This window comes from Zingiber officinale, chromosome 9A, assembly GCF_018446385.1.
Source record: "Zingiber officinale cultivar Zhangliang chromosome 9A, Zo_v1.1, whole genome shotgun sequence".
Lineage (NCBI taxonomy): Eukaryota > Viridiplantae > Streptophyta > Magnoliopsida > Zingiberales > Zingiberaceae > Zingiber > Zingiber officinale.
In genome coordinates, this window is record NC_056002.1 from 45,264,394 (window position 1) to 45,282,097 (window position 17,704).

Genomic DNA, 17,704 nt, shown 5'->3' on the forward strand with positions numbered 1-17,704 from the left:
AGGATTTCCCGACTGCCTGGCTTCACTCACCAGGATTTCCCGACTGCCTGGCTTCACTCACCAGGACTTCTCCGACTGCCTGGCTTCACTCACCGGGACTTTCCGAACTACCTAACATCCCAGTTAGGACTTCCCAGTCAAGTATCCGGTCAACCTTGACCTACTTGACTCTTCTTCATCCAACCTGATCAAACCCTGATCAGTATCTCTCCGCATGGACAACTGCACCTGCATTGTCCATGTTTACATGTCTTTCTGTATTGTCAAACATCGAAACCATGACCAAGGTTTACACTTGGTCAACTAGGTCAACCTTGACCTACTGGAAATTGCACCAACAATCTCCCCCTTTTTGATGTTTGACAATACCTTTAAGTTAGGCAAATCCAATAGCCTCAACTTTCTTCATGCCACTAGGTAATGAAACATAAGTTACAACCTTACATTCTCCTTCTAAGAAGACAACCTCCTTCTTAGATAATGAAGGCCTAACTTAAACCCTTCATTCTCCCCCTATTGGCACACATCAACAAACTCTCCCCCTGAAGAGTAAGTTATCGTTGTTCACAACTTCACTCGTGATCAACAAACTCTCCCACTAACTCCAATGTTCTTCCTTGAACATTCTCTAGACATTCTTCCCCTTTTTGACACACATCAAAAGGAGTGAATCAAGGTCAAGAGTTTCTCCCTAATGAAAGTCTCATACCTTTCATTGAAACCCTTAATTTCCCCCTTGATACTAAATTCAACAATCAACTTAGTGATAATCCCATATCACTCATCCTCAAAAGTTTCGACGAGTAAACACTCCCCCTAAAAGTCAACTCCTCCTTGACTAATAGGTAAAACTTCCCCTAAAGGTCAACTCCCCCTTGACCATTGCACCAACAATATCTTGGAGAGTTTCAAACCTTTAGAAATCCAAAACACCAACTCCCAGCTGAAATTTCAGACAAAACAGCCGAAAATCAGCAAGTTGGCACGCGCTGATCGGTCACCGGATCGGTCACCAGACCGATCCAAACTCTCCTGGATCGGCCTAGTGACCGATCCACACAGACCTGGACCGATCAGGTAGCCTCCTGATCGGTCCACGACCTCTGATTTCTGATTTCTGAATTTTTCTTCTCTCGAAATTCAGAAACCTCTAGAAAATCATAGAAAATTCCAAAAATTATGAAATTTTCAGGATACATTCCTCATAACATATACTATCATGGAAAAATAGTTTTCTAAGAAAATAACTTCCATTTCTCAATCTTGATACAAAGTTCAAAAGTCTTTGAAATAGCTTAAAGTTAACTTATCTTTGTATCAACTTGTTCAATGATGAATGCTATCACTAGAAAAGCTTCATCAAGGTTTTTCAAATCAATTTTGAAATGATTTTAAACAATTTAATTTAGGACCACAATCTTTGGGCTAGATGTACATGACTGTACATAAGCTTTCCCTATGATCCTAATTTCGAATTAGGTTCATCTAGGTACAAGAACTATGCACCTTGATCCTAACTCATAATCCTAATATCTCACACACATCTAAGGTGTATCAAACACATCCAAGTCAATTTTGATGTGAGATATGGGTTTAGGTCATCTTAGGCTAAGTTCTCATGCATTTTCTAAACAACAATTTGATCTCCATATCAAATTGTGTTTTTGTCTTTAAATCAAATTAATTGATGATAAAAGCAAGAGATGATGACATGGCATATAATGATATCATAAGTAAAAACATGTGCCAATGTCATGATGTCATGGCATAAAGTATGAAACTTAAATAGAGCATGACATTTAACTAACCTAAGCATTATCATGACATTTTAAATGATCATAAAATAAATATGATGTCATGACATGACATATGGCAAACAATATATGGCAAATAACATGTAAAGGTATAGAAGATACCTAATTCTAGCTTTAATTACCATTTTTGATAGTTTTGATCATTTTGCCATAGGTTCTATATTCCTAAGTGTAATAGACCTAGCATCTTATACCAAAGATTTTTAGATCACTATGTGCCAACTAGATTGACTCTAGAAAAATTCCTCAAATGCGGTTGACACATCCTAATTATCTTAGGAGTAATTTTCACTTTCATTTTCAAGGCTTGATTAGACCTTGAAAATTCCTAAGGTGTCACCTTTTGCCATGATTAGGTTAACTACCTATTCAAGTAAGGTTGGCACACCCTAAACCATCTAATGTGATGGAATCACGCTCCTAGGAACCCAATACATATTGGAGCTCATTGGGTTCACTAAGTATTCACTAGGGATGACTTCCCTAGCAACCCTTCTAATGACTCTCCTAGGCTTTGAAGCCTTGGTCATTTGGGACTCATCAAGATCAACTCTAGGGGTGACTCCCCTTGTGACCTTGGTGATGGTCTTCCTAGCCCTAGATTTTGTTCCATAATCGAATGGAACATTGTGATAAGTGGGCTTGACCACTTGGAACTTAGGTTTGTGACCCAAACCTTTCATGTCCTTGGACTTGGGTTTTTGACCCTTAGACCCTAGAGTTGACTTCTCTAAATTTTTAAGGGTCTTTTCTAACATGTCAAGTCTTGACCTCAAGACTTGATTTTCCTTCTTTAATACCTCAAGACTTGATTTGTCATTTTTCTTTGAGGCATTCCTAGGCATGTGTCTAGTTGATTTGGGATTCCTACCTAGGTTTTCCTTAGCCTTAGATGGGTTAATTCTAGGGTTGACTTTCCTAGTGTTATCCTTATCTAGGCTCACATGTTTGGCACCTAAGCATGTGTATCGATTTCTATAATTATCATGCTTATCATTATTGTCAATTGCAATCAAACTACTAGCATGCATCTTACTAGTATTGCAATAATGTGCCTTAGAGATTACCTTAGGGTTTGCCTTAGCTCCCCCTATCGATGTGCTTGGTCTCTTGTCCTTGTGAGATTGCCTCCCCCTCGGACATTGGCTCCGATAATGTCCCCTTCGCTTGCATTGGAAGCACACCACGTGCTCCTTGCCCTTGCATATCGGGACTCCGGCTTCCTTGACTTTTGGTGCCGGTGGAGTCTTCCTAATCCTCCTTGGACACTTACTCTTGTAATGTCCATACTCCCTACACTCAAAGCACATTATGTGTAATTTATTTGAAATTGAAATGCTTGAGTTACCTAGGGTTGAGGATGGATGAAGACTTTCTTCTTCATCCCTTCCGGAGGTAGAAGCTTCTTCCTCTTGCTCCATTCTTGAAGAAGAACTTTCCTTCTCTTCTTCCTTAGATGTTGAGTAGCCCTCAACTTCTAATTCCTCTCCTCTATGATGTGAGCTACTTGGCTCACTTGACTCCTCTTCATGGCTTGAAGTGGAGTTCCCCTCATGGAACTTAGCCAAGTTGTTCCACAACTCCTTGGCATTGTTGTATCCACCTATCCTACACAAAACATCATTAGGTAAAGAAAATTCAAAAATCTTCAATACCTCATCGTTGACTAGGGATTGGTGGACTTGTTCCTTGGTCCACTCCTTCTTCTCTAGGGTTTCTCCTTTCTTGTCCGTCGGAGGCTTGAAACCTAATTGGACACAACTCCAATTCTCAAGATTAGTCATAAGAAAATATTTCATTCTTACCTTCCAAAACGCGAAGTCGTCGCGATCGTAGAAGGGTGGAATGGTGATGTCGTCTCCGAGTTGATCCATCTCTAGCTTGTGCTCCCTCGGGTGTTAATCCGGCGAAAAGCGACCTCGCTCTGATACCACTTGTTAGGATCGACGGCTAGAGAGGGGTGTGAATAGCCGCCCCAAATTCTCGCGTTTCTTTCTACAAACTAGGGTTAGCGCAGCGGAAATAACTAAATAGAAACGTAAAGGAGAAGCAAACCTCAACACGAAGATGTAACGAGGTTCGGAGATGATACTCTTACTCCTCGGCGTGTCCGTAAGGTGGACGAAGCCTATCAATCCGTCGGTGGATGAGTCCCCGGATAACCGGCTAATAAATACTCCTTGTGGGTGGATAAACCTCGCCACAAACTTTGCAACAGCAATACAGGAGTAGAAAGCAGCAAGAAGCAAAGTACAATACAAATGTATGAAACACCTTCGCTTACTTGCCTTCTCTTCGACTGGATGAAGCAGCAGCTTCAAGCGACGCCTACAACAACAGAACCCAGCCGAAAGGAAGCTCACACGAAGCTTCAAGCGTAATCGAGCTCAAGAAACTCAAATCAGAAACCTATCTTGCGCAGAAGAAGAAGAAGAGCAAGAAGAAGTCACCGCACGAGAAGCCCTCACCTCTTATACCGCATCCACCGCGAAGAAGAGAAGAAGACTAGCGTTGTGAGCCAAGCGGCTGCATCGATCGTGCATCACCGACGGTCTGGCTGATCGATCGGTCATGGGGACCGATCGTCTATGCTGATCGGTCCCGGCATCGATCAGACACTTCACGAAGAGTTGCCCAACTCTGCAGCGTTCTGATCGGTCCCGGACCGATCAGCTTATCGATCGGTCCCCGCACCGATCAAGAAGCTCACAGAGGCATCGATCGCTTTCGATCGGTCTCGCACCGATCAAGAAACCACAGTATCACTGGATCGGTCACCAGACCGATCCAGGTCTTGGTTTTTGCCCAAACCAAGTCCAAACCAATATCCGGTCAACCTTGACCTATTGGTACATCATGCTTAGCATCCGGTGACTCCCTTGACCTGCTAAGACTCCCCACCAAGTGTCCGGTCAATCCCTTTGACCCACTTGGACTTTTCTCTTCGTGTCAAGTATCCGGTCACTCCCTTGACCTACTTGACCTTCTCAACACCAGATGTCCGATCACCCTTGATCCATCTGGATTTTTCCTTGCCCGGCTTCACTCACCAGGACTTTCACCTAGCTTCACTCACTAGGGTTTTCACCTGGCTTCACTCACCAGGATTTCCAATCTGCCCGGCTTCACTCACCAGGACTTTCCAACTGCCTGGCTTCACTCACCAGGACTTTCCCACTGCCTGGCTTCACTTACCAGGACTTTCCGAACTGTCTGGTTTCACTCACCAGGACTTTCCGAACTGCCTGGTTTCACTCACCAGGACTTTCCGAACTACCTAACATCCCAGTTAGGACTTCCCAGTCAAGTATCCGGTCAACCTTGACCTACTTGACTCTTTTTCATCCAACCTGATCAAACCCTGATCAGTATCTCTCCGCATGGACAACTGCACCTGCATTGTCCATGTTTACATGTCTTTCTGTATTGTCAAACATCGAAACCATGACCAAGGTTTACACTTGGTCAACTAGGTCAACCTTGACCTACTGGAAATTGCACCAACACTTACAGCGCTTTTACCTTTATGAGTTGCTTTTGTTTGCTTACCCTTTTGACATGCATCACATAGTTTTGTCTTTTGGTACTTGATGCTTGGTAAGTCTCACACTAATCCTTTGTTGGCCAGCTTTCTAATATTCTTCATGTTCACATGAGCCAACCTCCTATGCCAAAGCCATGATTCTTCTTCTTTTGACATGAAACACCTAGCAGAGGCATTAGTAGCACTTTTAAAAGAAATTTGATAAATGTTATCTACTCTTGTGCCTACTAGTACCGTGTCAAGTGTGTCAATGTGTTTGACCAGACATTGACTTGAATGAAACTCAATTGTGTAACCCGTATCACACAATTGACTGACACTTAGGAGATTAAAAGTCATCCCCTTGACTAGAAGGACATTCTTGATTTGGAGGCATTCAGATATATGAATGTCTTCAACTCCTATAACCTTAAGACTACGATTGTTACCAAATGACACATTACCACTATTTTTGTTTTGAAGGGTAGTAAAAAGTGACTTGTCCCCGGTCATGTGCTTGGAGCATCCACTATCAACAAACCAAGTTGATAGACGCTCCCCCTTGACCAATTCCTACAAGACACGAAAGATAGATGTTTTAGGTACCCAAATCTTGGGACCTAATGCATCTACAATGAAAGACTTAGGCACCCATGCCTTGGTTACACTCTTCCTAGTCTCGTGAACCCTAGAAGCATGTGATATATGAAAATGGGTTCTAGACACTAGAGAATTAAAACTTGACTCCTTGGGTTGATACCCTAACCCAGCCTTATTGTAGACCGCCCTTTGGGCATTTAGAATCATGTCTAATGTCTTGGAGCTAGTTGAGAATTTCTCAAGCATTTTCTTGAGTTTCTCAACTTCACTCTTCAAGGCTTTGTTTTCATCTTCAAGGAGCTCTAGATGTAGGTCATCAACCTCATCTTCCCTAAGAGCTCTCAAGTTCTCTACTTCATCTTTTAAAGATTTAATTTCAGTTTTTGATTTTTTAAGCAAGGTAGACAAATGTGTAATAGTCTTATAGCATTTTTCTAAGTGAGAAGAGGTTACCTCTTCATCATCCGAAGATGATGAAGCCGCGGCTGAAGTGCTTGCGTCCCCATCACTCCCGGAATCGGATTCCTCCCTTGCCATGAGTGCTAGTTGCCTTGTGCTCTTCTCCTTCTTCTCTTCCTCCGATGAGCTCGAGGATGATTCATCCCATGTGGCTTTGAGGACTTTCTTTTTCTTGGCCCTTTCCTCCTTCTTCTTTAGCTTTGGACACTCGCTCCGATAGTGTCCTTTCTTGCTACACTCATAGCAAGTAACGTTAGACTTATCAATATTTTGATCTACAGTTTTACCTTTGTATCTCCTGCTTCTTCTCATGATCCTCCTCACAAAATTTGCCATCTCGCTTGATGATGATCCACCTTCATCATCGGACTTGGAGGAGGATGAAGATGAAGGAATCTCTTTCTCCTTCTTCTTTTCTTTCTTTCTTCTCCCATCCTTGCTCTTTTCTCCTGCAACTAAAGCTATACCTTTCTCCTTTTGACCTTTGTTAGCAAGTTCATGAAGTTCCATTTCACAAAAGAATTCATCTAACTTTACAATTGAAAGATCCTTAGAGACCTTGTAGGCATCTACCATAGATGACCACAAGGCACTCCTCGGAAAGGCTTTTAGAGAGTACCTTACAAGATCGCGATTCTCCACGCGTTCATCCACGGAATGGAGACCATTGATGATCTCTTTGAATCTTCCATGTAGCTCACTTACTGTCTCATTTTCCCTCATGGTGAGGTTTTGGAGTTGGTTTAGGAACAAGTCTCTCTTGGCGATCCGAGAGTCCCGAGTTCCTTCTTGGAGCTCGATGAGCTTGTTCCATAGATCTTTTGCGCTCGTGAAAGGACTTACCTTGACGAGTTGGTCCTTGGCTATTCCACATTGCAAAGTGACCACTGCCTTGGCATCGGCTTGTCCTTTGCGGGTTTGCTCGGTGGACCACCTCGAGGAGTCGAGTTCCTTACCTTCTTCGTCCTTTGGAGGCGTAAATCCTTCCTTTACAGAAAACCACAAGGAGATATCAGTTTTGAGATAATACTCCATGCGACTCTTCCAATATTGAAAATCTGCTCCATCGAAGAAGGGTGGTCTGTTGGTGCTGAATCCTTCCTTCATGGCCATCTTCTTGCTCCTTAGGATGTTAGTCCAGATGAAGAGCACCAGGCTCTGATACCACTTGTTGGGATCCTTTGGATGGCTAGAGAGGGGGGGGGAGTGAATAGCCTCCACCAAAATCTTAATCTTTTCACAAAAATTCTAAGCGAGTTTGTTAGCGCAGCGGAAAATAAGCAAACAAAAAGAAATTATACGAGAAAAGAACCAAGCACCACTAACACAAGATATACGAGGTTCGGGGATAACTTGCCCCTACTCCTCGGCGTGTCCGTAAGGTGGATGAGTCCTTGATCTTCAGTAGATCACACCCCGGATGACACCGGCTAATGAAGCTCTCCTTCTCGGTGGAGAAACCTCTCCACAAAGTCTTCGAACAGATATAAAATGAAGCACACAAGACTTACATATCACAGTGGCTCAAAGAAAATCGAAGTAAGCTCACAGCCACGAAGATGATGAAGACAGAGTCCAAGAACACAGCAAGCTCTCAACCGAAACACACACAGCTTTTCACTTGCTTCACGTACTATTCTTCTTTCCAGCATACACTGCTTCTTATGTCTCTGCATTCGATCAGCCTGCACCGGATCGCTGCCAACCTGCACCGAATCCCTGCTGCAAGCTACGGCGTCGCCAATCGCTTCTCTTCCTCTTCTAATTCTCTGAGCTCACACCAATAGAACCACGGTCTTCACTGGTGCCTCTGAGCTCGAACCAATCACCAGGAGTTAAGCCAATCGCCGCCTGATCACTGCCAGAAACACAGCCAATCGCAACCTGTAGCCGTTGCTGCTTCAAATGCATTTGACGCAGAGAAAGCAGTGGAAAGATCCTTTGTCTCATTCCTTTGATGAGGCTTAATTTGAAACTAAGCACTGGTATGGTACCTGCAACCTGTATCTCCAAAAGACTCACAGCAGAAGGTTAAACAGAGATGGGCAAAAAGAAGTGCGAATCAGAAAATATCAGAGAAAGCGCATGCACAATGAACTTAACTGTGGATCGGTCAGCAGACCGATCACAGACCCTTGGACCGATCAGACAACAGCCTGATCGGTCTGAGGCTGGTCTGATCGGTCGTGGCGACCGATCAGATTGGATGTGGATCGGTCCATAGACCGATCCAACGCCCTTTTTCTTCTGCGACATTTTCTCCTGATCGGTCTACAGACCGATCAGATTGCACTCAGTGTGCTACTGAGTGTTTCCTGATCGGTCTACAGACCGATCAGATTACACTCAGTGTGCTACTGAGTGTTTCCTGATCGGTCACCAGACCGATCAGAAAATTTAGTCTCACTAGATCGGTCTGCGGACCGATCAGTCATCCAAAGTATCACTGGATTGGTCTGTTGACCGATCCAACGCCTATGTGATACTAGGATTGGTCCGAGAACGAGCTACCGAGCCCTCTCTGACCTAATCCGGTCCAGAGAACGAGCTCCCGAGCCCTCTCTGACCTAGTCCGGAGAACGAGCTGCCGAGCCCTCTCCGACTTCGTCTGGTCCAGAGAACGAGCTACCGAGCCCTCTCCGACTTCGTCCGGTCCAGAGAACGAGCTACCGAGCCCTCTCTGACCTAGTCCGGAGAACGAGCTACCGAGCCCTCTCTGACCTAGTCCGGAGAACGAGCTACCGAGCCCTCTCCGACTTCGTCCGGTCCAGAGAACGAGCTACCGAGCCCTCTCTGACCTGGTCCGGAGAACGAGCTACCGAGTCCTCTCCGACCTAGTCCGGAGAACGAGCTACCGATCCCTCTCCGACTTCGTCCGGTCCAGAGAACGAACTACCGAGCCCTCTCCGACTTCGCGTGCCAAGTTTCCAACTTGGATTTTTCCCTTCCACATGATCAACCTTGATCAGTAATCAATCCGAGTTCAATTAACATCTGATACAAACTTAAATCAGTGTCAACATCAAAACAACAGCCAGGTCAGACTGTATCAACAAATTTGACCCTTTTTAAACCCTTTTGAATCTAGAAAGCTAGACAATCTTTCATACCAAGCCCTAGGTGCTTGTTTTAATCCATATAATGCCTTTTTGAGCTTAAAGACATAGTTTGGGTTTTCTAGATCTTCAAAACCTGGTGGTTAACTTACATAGACTTCTTCTTTAATTTATCCATTTAGGAATGTGAATTTAACATCCATTTGATATAATTTGAATCCTTTGTATGCTGCATAAGCTAACAACATCCTAATTGATTCAAGTCTAGCTACAGGGGCATAAGTCTCGTTATAATTTAGTCCTTCGACTTGACTAAACACTTTGGCAACTAGTCGGGCTTTATTCCTTATGATTTCTTCTTGATCATCTAACTTTTTCCTAAATACCCATTTGGTGTCAATAACCGTTTTTCCTTTTGGTGGAGGTACTAGATCCCAAACCTGATTTCTTTCAAATTGACCTAATTCTTCTTGCATTGCAATTATCCAGTCGGGTTCTGATAATGCATCATGTACGATTTTAGATTCAATTTTAGATATTAGTGCTATTTGACTTAAGTTCCTAAAGATTGATCTGGTTTGAACCCTTAATTCGAGATTACCTATGATTTGTTCAAGGATGATTAGGGTTTGATTTTATTATACCTGAGTTAGATTTTTCAAGATGTTTAGTTTGTGTTATTTGTTCTTCTTCTTCTTGATTTATATAACTACATTGATTATTAGTTGTGATATTATTTATATTTTCATCAAATGTTACATTAGTGGTTTCTTCAATTGTTAAGGTAGATTTATTGTAAACTCTATAAGCTCTACTTTTAGATGAATAATCAATAAAAATTCCTTGTTGAGTTTTAGAGGTGAATTTCCCTAAGTAATCTTTAAGGTTTAAAATGTGTACATTACATCCAAATACTTTAAAATATTTTATGTTTGGAATTCTATTAAAATAAATCTCATAAGATGTTTTATTCAGAAATTTATTAATTATAGTTCTATTTTGGACATAACAAGTTATGTTAATAGCTTCAGTCCAAAAATATTTAAATAAATTATATTCATTTAACATTGTTCTTGCAGCTTCTTGTAAAGTTCTATTTTTTACGTTCTACTAAACCATTTTGTTGTGGAGTCTTTGGGCATGAAAATTCATGATGATAACCATTTTCTAAGCAAAAGTTTGTAAAATTCTGATTCTTGAATTCTCCTCCATTATCACTCCTAATTTTCTTAATTTTTATTTCTTTATCATTTTTTATTTGTTTGCAGAAATTACTAAATATTTCAAAAGTTTCATATTGATGAGTTAAGAATTTAACCCAAGTATATTTAGAATAGTCATCTATTATTACTAAGCAGTAAAGACTTCCATTTAGTGATTTTATTCCATGAGAGTTGAATAAATCTAAATGTAATAATTTAAGTATTTTATTAGTTCTATTTTGATTAGTTAATTTATATGTTGATTTAATTTATTTTCCTTGTTAACAGGGTTACATATTTTATTTTCAGGATTTCCTAATTTCGGTAGTCCTTTAACTAATCCTTTTTTGTTTAATATTAGTAAATTCCTAATATGGGTGTGAGCTAGTCTCCTATGCCACAACCAAATTTTTTCATGATCAGTTAGAAAACACTTGGGAAATGTTTTTGGTAGATTAATTGAATATATATTTTTATCCCTAATATGGGTGTAAGAGGCTTCTCTGACTTCGACGACGGAGATTTTTTTTACTGCTTTCATTAGTCTTGGATTAACAACCACCTAACTTCTAACCAAGTAAATATGGTGTCTCGTCTTTAAATTGTTATTTTCATTTATTATTATAGTTGCTTTTAATTAGAGTTGAAAGAACAGGAAAGTTTTTTGTTTTCTTTTTTAGGTTGTCCAATACATCTCCCTCTAACCGGCCTCCAAAGGGCCCTAACAACATATACGTTATTTTGTAATAATAGTATAACTGTTAGAGCTCTAACTTAGGGGGAGCTTTTTTGAATGGTTAGACTAGGAGTTGTTCCAACCATATTTTCATGTTTATTAGTTTCAAAATATGATTTCAAAAATTATAATATTTTAATCTCATAAAATTTTTTGTTTTACTTCTTATCAAGCTGAAATGGACTTAGCTAAAGATCTACCATAGACAACATGTTCCTATAAATCTAGGTAGCTAGCATCTCATAAAATATCAATGGTATAACTTGCTTGTGTTTGTAAAACATTTAATAGTGTGAGATGTTTAGGATTACTGCCTCTAAATTCTACATGTTATATTAGTACATCAACATAAATTAAATTTTAAAACTTTTAATATTGTTCAAATTAGAAAATTTCCATATGTTATCAGCTTAGTTTTCATAAGATTAACTTGGAGACTCTTATCTAACTTGACCAACCGACTGAACACCCCTATCTTATAGATAGTCATGCTAGAAATCAAGTTGTACATTTTGAAAAAAAAATTTGAAAATTTATTTTGATAAAAACTTAGATATCTTTCATAAAATGTCATTTTTTAACATTTTTGAATTGCATGCCAACTTGTCTTCAAAATTTGACATATGAACCTTAGGCAGAATTGAAAAACTTAGCGAGAAAGTAAAATCCAAAAGACAATATTTTTGACCCCCGGTACCCCGGACACCCATTATATAAGAGACCGTGGGGTAGTGATAAACCCATATTTGTCATGATACGGGTACAAATAAAATACCAAAACTCCTTCCTACATTACTGCAGTATAAGGAATGACCCAGAATGTCTCTCAAGGAATATAGTTGATGAATTCAAATCTTAGGATCAACTTTATTCATTAATGGGGGTTTGGGTTTTTGATATTGCAAATGCTATGGATAAGTACAAAGAATGGAATGAAATGCAACTAATAGAAAGGTAAACAACTAAACTATGAACAAAAGCAATTCATCGAAATATGAACAATACAATCTAATCAAACCTAATCTTCATACAACATCTTATCTAACCAATAATGCTATGTAAACAAGATTTTAAGAAGATTAAACCAACTTTAATGCATGACTATTGTATCATAAACATAACTAAAATTGGATCAATCCTATTGCAACAAATAAGAACTAAGGAAAGAAACAAGACATCTACACTAGCCTAAGCTTTTGCAAAATAGAAATTAAACATAAACAGAAATGTTTAAATCACTAAAATACAAATCAAACTAACAATCAACAATTCAAACTCAAATGCATGAGGCATTAAACTCAATGTTCTCTCAACAAATCAATAACACAGAAAAGAGAAATTACAACTCAACAATAGATGAATTTGTGACTGCCAATGGTGCATACAACTCAAATTAGGTCATACCCAAGCTCAAATCAATTTATTTTGGAAGAGAATGACTCGGCGATGACTGAGGACTGATCATAAATGTGAAGATGGTAGTGATGGTCATCAAAGTTGTGAAGATGTGAAGTTAGGGTTCCGGTGAGTTAGAAAATCCCAAGGAATTGTCGGATCTGAATCACTATTCTTACTCTTCGTTCTCTATCACGCGCCTCACCGATGGTGAAGATGATAGCCAAACCTTCACTGGATGCAAAAATGAAGATGGACGAGGTAGGAAAAGCCTTAGACCTCAATGAACGGGAAGCATCAAGCTCCAGTAGCTAGCGATCGTGGTGGAATAGCAATCTCCTCGCCCTTGTAGAAAATTGACAATCTTTTTCTCATTACTGTACCTTCTCATTTGAATCCCATCATATTTGAATGGATAGTCCAAAATGCTTCAGATCTTGATCAACGACTATATCAGTTTAGGTCTGGATCAAAGGCTCCAAATCTAGGTCAATTATCATGATCTACTCTCTCTTTGATTTGGATGGACTAGATCATGATGGCTGGCCTAGATTCCTTCGGATCTTAGATGAACAATCTAGATCGATAAAAATTAGTCCTTCTCCTTGATTGCCTATAAAATTAATTCCATAAATTAGCACCTAATTCCATAAAATAAGATAAATCATATCAAAACTCTAAATGAATCCAAACTCATGAAATATAATATAAATGCAAATTTAAACACACAATCAACTAAAAAAATATGATTATATGATCCTAAAAAATACGATAAAATGATAGTTATTAGGCAGCCACCACAAATTCTATCCAAACAATTGTTTTTATTATCTAGTATCTGACTTCTACTACTCTGCTTATATTTTGAATTTTAATCCATCTGAGCTTTATTATTGCAGCAAAAGGTGGAATCCGCCATCCCAGCGGCCCCACACGGTCGACCCCATGACCATCTATGAGGAGGCAAATCGAGAAGCTGTAGTTGGCTAGCCATATTTAGTTCGCTGCTCACTATTTAATTAGCTCCTGGTCTAAGAATGACTAACAATGATAATGAAGTAAAGTAGTCTGTGAAACCAGAGTCCGCGAGGGATATCTACAGGTGGGGATATTCTCGTAGCTTGAGGGACAACCCACCTAAGAGGTTATTAGCTAGAGAAGTGTTTATAAAATTGATAAAATAAGATCACCGAAGGAGTTGTAATCTAGAGGAGACTTTAGCAAGCTAGAAGGCTTTTGCGGCTTAGGATAGTTGAGGTCCAGTGGAGAGATCTCCAAAGATAGGGAGACTTTCACCGCCTGTGATAGTCGAGGTACAGGGGAGATATGTAAAGGCAGGGAGGCTTTCGCAGCCTGAGATAGTTGAAGTTTAGGAAAGATCTCCAAAGGTAGGGACGCTCTCGCAGCCTAGGATAGTTGAGGTACAAGGAATATCTTCAAAGGCAGGGAGACTCTCGTAGCCTAGGATAGTTGAGGTCAGGGGAGATATTCAAAGGCAGGGAGGCTCTGGCAACCTGGGATAATTGATATTCAGGGGATATATCCAAAGGCAAGGAGGCTCTCGTATCCTAGGATAGTTGAGGTTTACGGGTGATCTCCACAGGCAGAGAGGTTCTTGTAGCTACAATTGAGGTTCAGAGGAGATCTCCACAGGCAGGGAGATTCTTACAAGTTGAGATAGTAGGAGTCTAGGGGTGACTTCCACGGGCAAGGAGGTTCTCACAGCCTAGGATAGTAGGAGTAGTTCAGGGGAGACTTCCATAAACAGAAATTTATAAACAGAGAAATTTTCATAGCTTGGGATATCATTTGTTAGGGAAACATTAGCTGCAGGAATGATGAAGTCAAGTCCAGAGGGACATTAGCACGGTTAACATTCAAAGATAAATAATGATTCTTTAATTTTCCCTTAGCTTCTTTTATTGATTTGGAATCCAAAAATAGTAAAGCAACAGAATTGCAACGTAGAGTAACAACAACGAATACATCATGCAGATGATTTATTGGCAATTAATTAATTAATTAATTAAGCGAGTGAGTGAGGGTTGGTTGAGAAAGTGAAAGTTGCTAATTGTTGTTGTCCGTCCATTGTTGAGCTTGGAGCCGGTCAACGAGGCGTTTGTCCACCTGAAAAGCCTTGGCGAGCACATCATCGGAAATGGGCGGCGTCGAGCCGAACACAGCCTTGGCAATGGTAATGACGCCCGGGTTTTGACTGCTGAGACCGGCGAGCGCAACGGCATTGTATTTGCCCGTGTTGAGTTGGAAGTGGATGAGGCCTTGGGGGAACACAAAGACGTCACCCTTCTTCAAATTCTTAGTGAAGAGGCGGTTGGTTTGGCCGATGTTGGACGTCACAAAGCCGACGTAGAGCTCTCCTTCTAGCACGACGAGGATCTCAGTGGCGCGAGGGTGGGTGTGGGGAGGGTTGAGCCCATTAGGCGCGAAGTCTATGCGAGCCAAGGAGATGCCGAGGGTGTTCAGCCCGGGGATCTTATTCAGGTTGACGGCGGTGACGTTGGAGCGGACATTGTTGACGGTGTTGCCGGGCTTGTCGAGGCCAGAAGTGTAGAAGTCGTCGGCTGTGACGTCGTTCATGTTCTTGCATACGGCGCCGTTGACGAACACTGCAAAAAGGTAAGGTCCGATTGGTAAACATATGCATGCATGCATGCGTACTGGAAAATGGAAATGAAAGCGCTTAGTTTGCTTGTTGGCGGGGGAGGAGGAGTAAAGCTATATGCACCTTTGGAGCTATCATCTGCGACGCAGAAGTCCTGAAGGGGACTAGGATCTGAAGCCAATACAGCAAGAGCGAAAGCCAAGGCGAGGAGTGCGACGAGGAGCAGTTTCATAGCCATGTCTTTGATTAATTGTATCACTGAGCTGAGCAATGGTATATTGGTATTGCTATGCATGCATTAATAGGTTTATATAGAAAAGAAGTAGGCTTGAAAGTTGAAACATTCTTCGCCCTGCCCTGCTCTGCTCTGCTCTGCTCTGCTTTCATTTGGTAGCGTGCGTGAGAAGAGAGATCATGAAATGGTAAACTAAAAGCGCATGACATGCTCAGTCTTCACCTGCTCCTTAATCATCAGAGTAATTAACTACTTGGTCTTATCTTATTACTTGACCAATTAAAAGTTTAATTTTCGCCTGAGAATTTGACCATATCATATGGTGCTACCTACCAAATACAAGACATGCACAATTAATTAAAGCTAATTGACTTAGTGATCCTCTACGTCCTTTATATTAATTTACTTGGCCAACATAGAAGCAAATTAGAATGGGCAACACTATATAATTAATGCGTTTATCATCGTATTAATTAATTGATTATATTGGCTTGTACTTAACTAATCCACGTTCCCATTAATGCTCATATTTGAATTATACATTTATAATAAGTCAAAGTCAAAGTAAGGAAAGATTAGTTCAAACCTTCTAGTCTGGTAGTCTATATATATATCCCTTTCCTCTAACCTATTCGCATATCATTCATTGCAGCTAGCAACCAACCGTCGTTTCTACTCTTTTATACATTAATCTCCTAAACAAATTAATTAGCTAAGATGATGGCTAAAATTCTTATGGTTATTGCTGCTCTCCTTGCTTTGCAATTGGCTACCTCTCGTGTAGTATGGGCATCTGATCCTAGTCCACTTCAAGACTTTTGTGTCGCCGATAACAGCTCCAAAGGTTTATATACATAACTTCTTCTCCCTTAGCTTAGCTTAGCTTGGTTGATTTAATTTAGAGCGGCTTGTCTAATTACATGCATCTTATTTATTCATTGGTTCCTTGATTTACAGTGTTTGTCAATGGATTCGTTTGCAAGAGCATGGATGACGTGAAAGCCGAAGACTTCTTCACCTATGGCCTCGACAAGCCCGGCAACACCATAAACAAGCTAGGCTCCAACGTCCGTGCAGTCAATGTCAATACAATTCCTGGGCTCAACACACTCGGCATCTCCATGGCTCGCATCGACTTCGCCCCTCGCGGACTCAACCCACCCCACACTCACCCTCGCGCCACTGAGATCCTCACCGTGCTAGAAGGAGAGCTCTATGTTGGCTTTGTGACATCCAACATCGGCCAAACCAACCGCCTTTTCACCAAGATTCTGAAGAAGGGCGATGTGTTTGTGTTCCCTCAAGGCCTTGTCCACTTCCAATTCAACCGTGGCCATACAAGAGCTACTGCAATTGCTGCTCTAAGTAGCCAAAACCCTGGTACCATAACCATTGCAAATGCAGTTTTTGGCTCAAAACCCTCCATATCCGATGAAGTTCTCGCTAAGGCTTTCCAAGTGGATCGGAAGATTGTTGACCAACTCCAAGCTCAATTCTGGATGGATAACAACAATTAGATATATAGGAGACGTTTGAATATCATATATATTATTGATATTATCGTTACTATGTATGGGTTATTATAACCAGTATAATTGACTTACTTAATAAAGTAATTTGTCATGTAACCATTTAATTTATTACAATAATAAAGATGCTGATGATGATGATGATGATGATGAAGATGATGATGAGATAATTTATTTGAATAATGATATTGATCCGGTGGTAAGGACGGGGGACCCTCGCTGGAGGAAGGTCAACGACACGTGGAGGTCAAAGGTTAAGAAATTCAACCCCGAGACCTGACCGACCGGACTGAGAGGGTCGACCAGACTGAGAGGGTCGACCGGCTACCCAGCCGACTGGACTGAGATGGCCGACCGGCCGGGAATCCCCCGAGCCGAATGAAAGACAACCCGACTAGGGGTCGGAATTCCGATGCTCAAGGTAAAAAGGTTTCTGGGCCGAGCGGGCTGTCCGTTCGGCCGGTGCACAAGGCAACAAAGACAGGCAGGAGCAGTCTCATCCGAGCATACGACTGAGGCAGAAGTGATATGC

The 17,704-nt window shown here is 41.1% G+C and overlaps 2 protein-coding genes across 2 annotated transcripts; one reads left to right on the top strand and one right to left on the bottom strand.

Annotated features, from left to right (window-relative positions):
* Window positions 1–14,679: 14,679 nt before the first annotated feature.
* On the bottom strand, window positions 14,680–15,707 carry LOC122020544 (putative germin-like protein 2-1). Its single transcript, XM_042578514.1, has 2 exons — window positions 15,532–15,707; window positions 14,680–15,412 (listed from the first exon to the last, which is right to left on the bottom strand). The coding sequence occupies exons 1-2, from the start codon at window positions 15,701–15,703 to the stop codon at window positions 14,853–14,855; spliced, it is 732 nt and encodes a 243-aa protein (XP_042434448.1). The 5' UTR covers window positions 15,704–15,707; the 3' UTR covers window positions 14,680–14,852.
* A 578-nt stretch (window positions 15,708–16,285) lies between these two features.
* Window positions 16,286–17,288, top strand: LOC122020601 (putative germin-like protein 2-3). Its single transcript, XM_042578598.1, has 2 exons — window positions 16,286–16,487; window positions 16,601–17,288. Exons 1-2 carry the CDS (start codon window positions 16,361–16,363, stop codon window positions 17,158–17,160), a joined length of 687 nt encoding a protein of 228 aa, XP_042434532.1. The 5' UTR covers window positions 16,286–16,360; the 3' UTR covers window positions 17,161–17,288.
* Window positions 17,289–17,704: the final 416 nt, after the last annotated feature.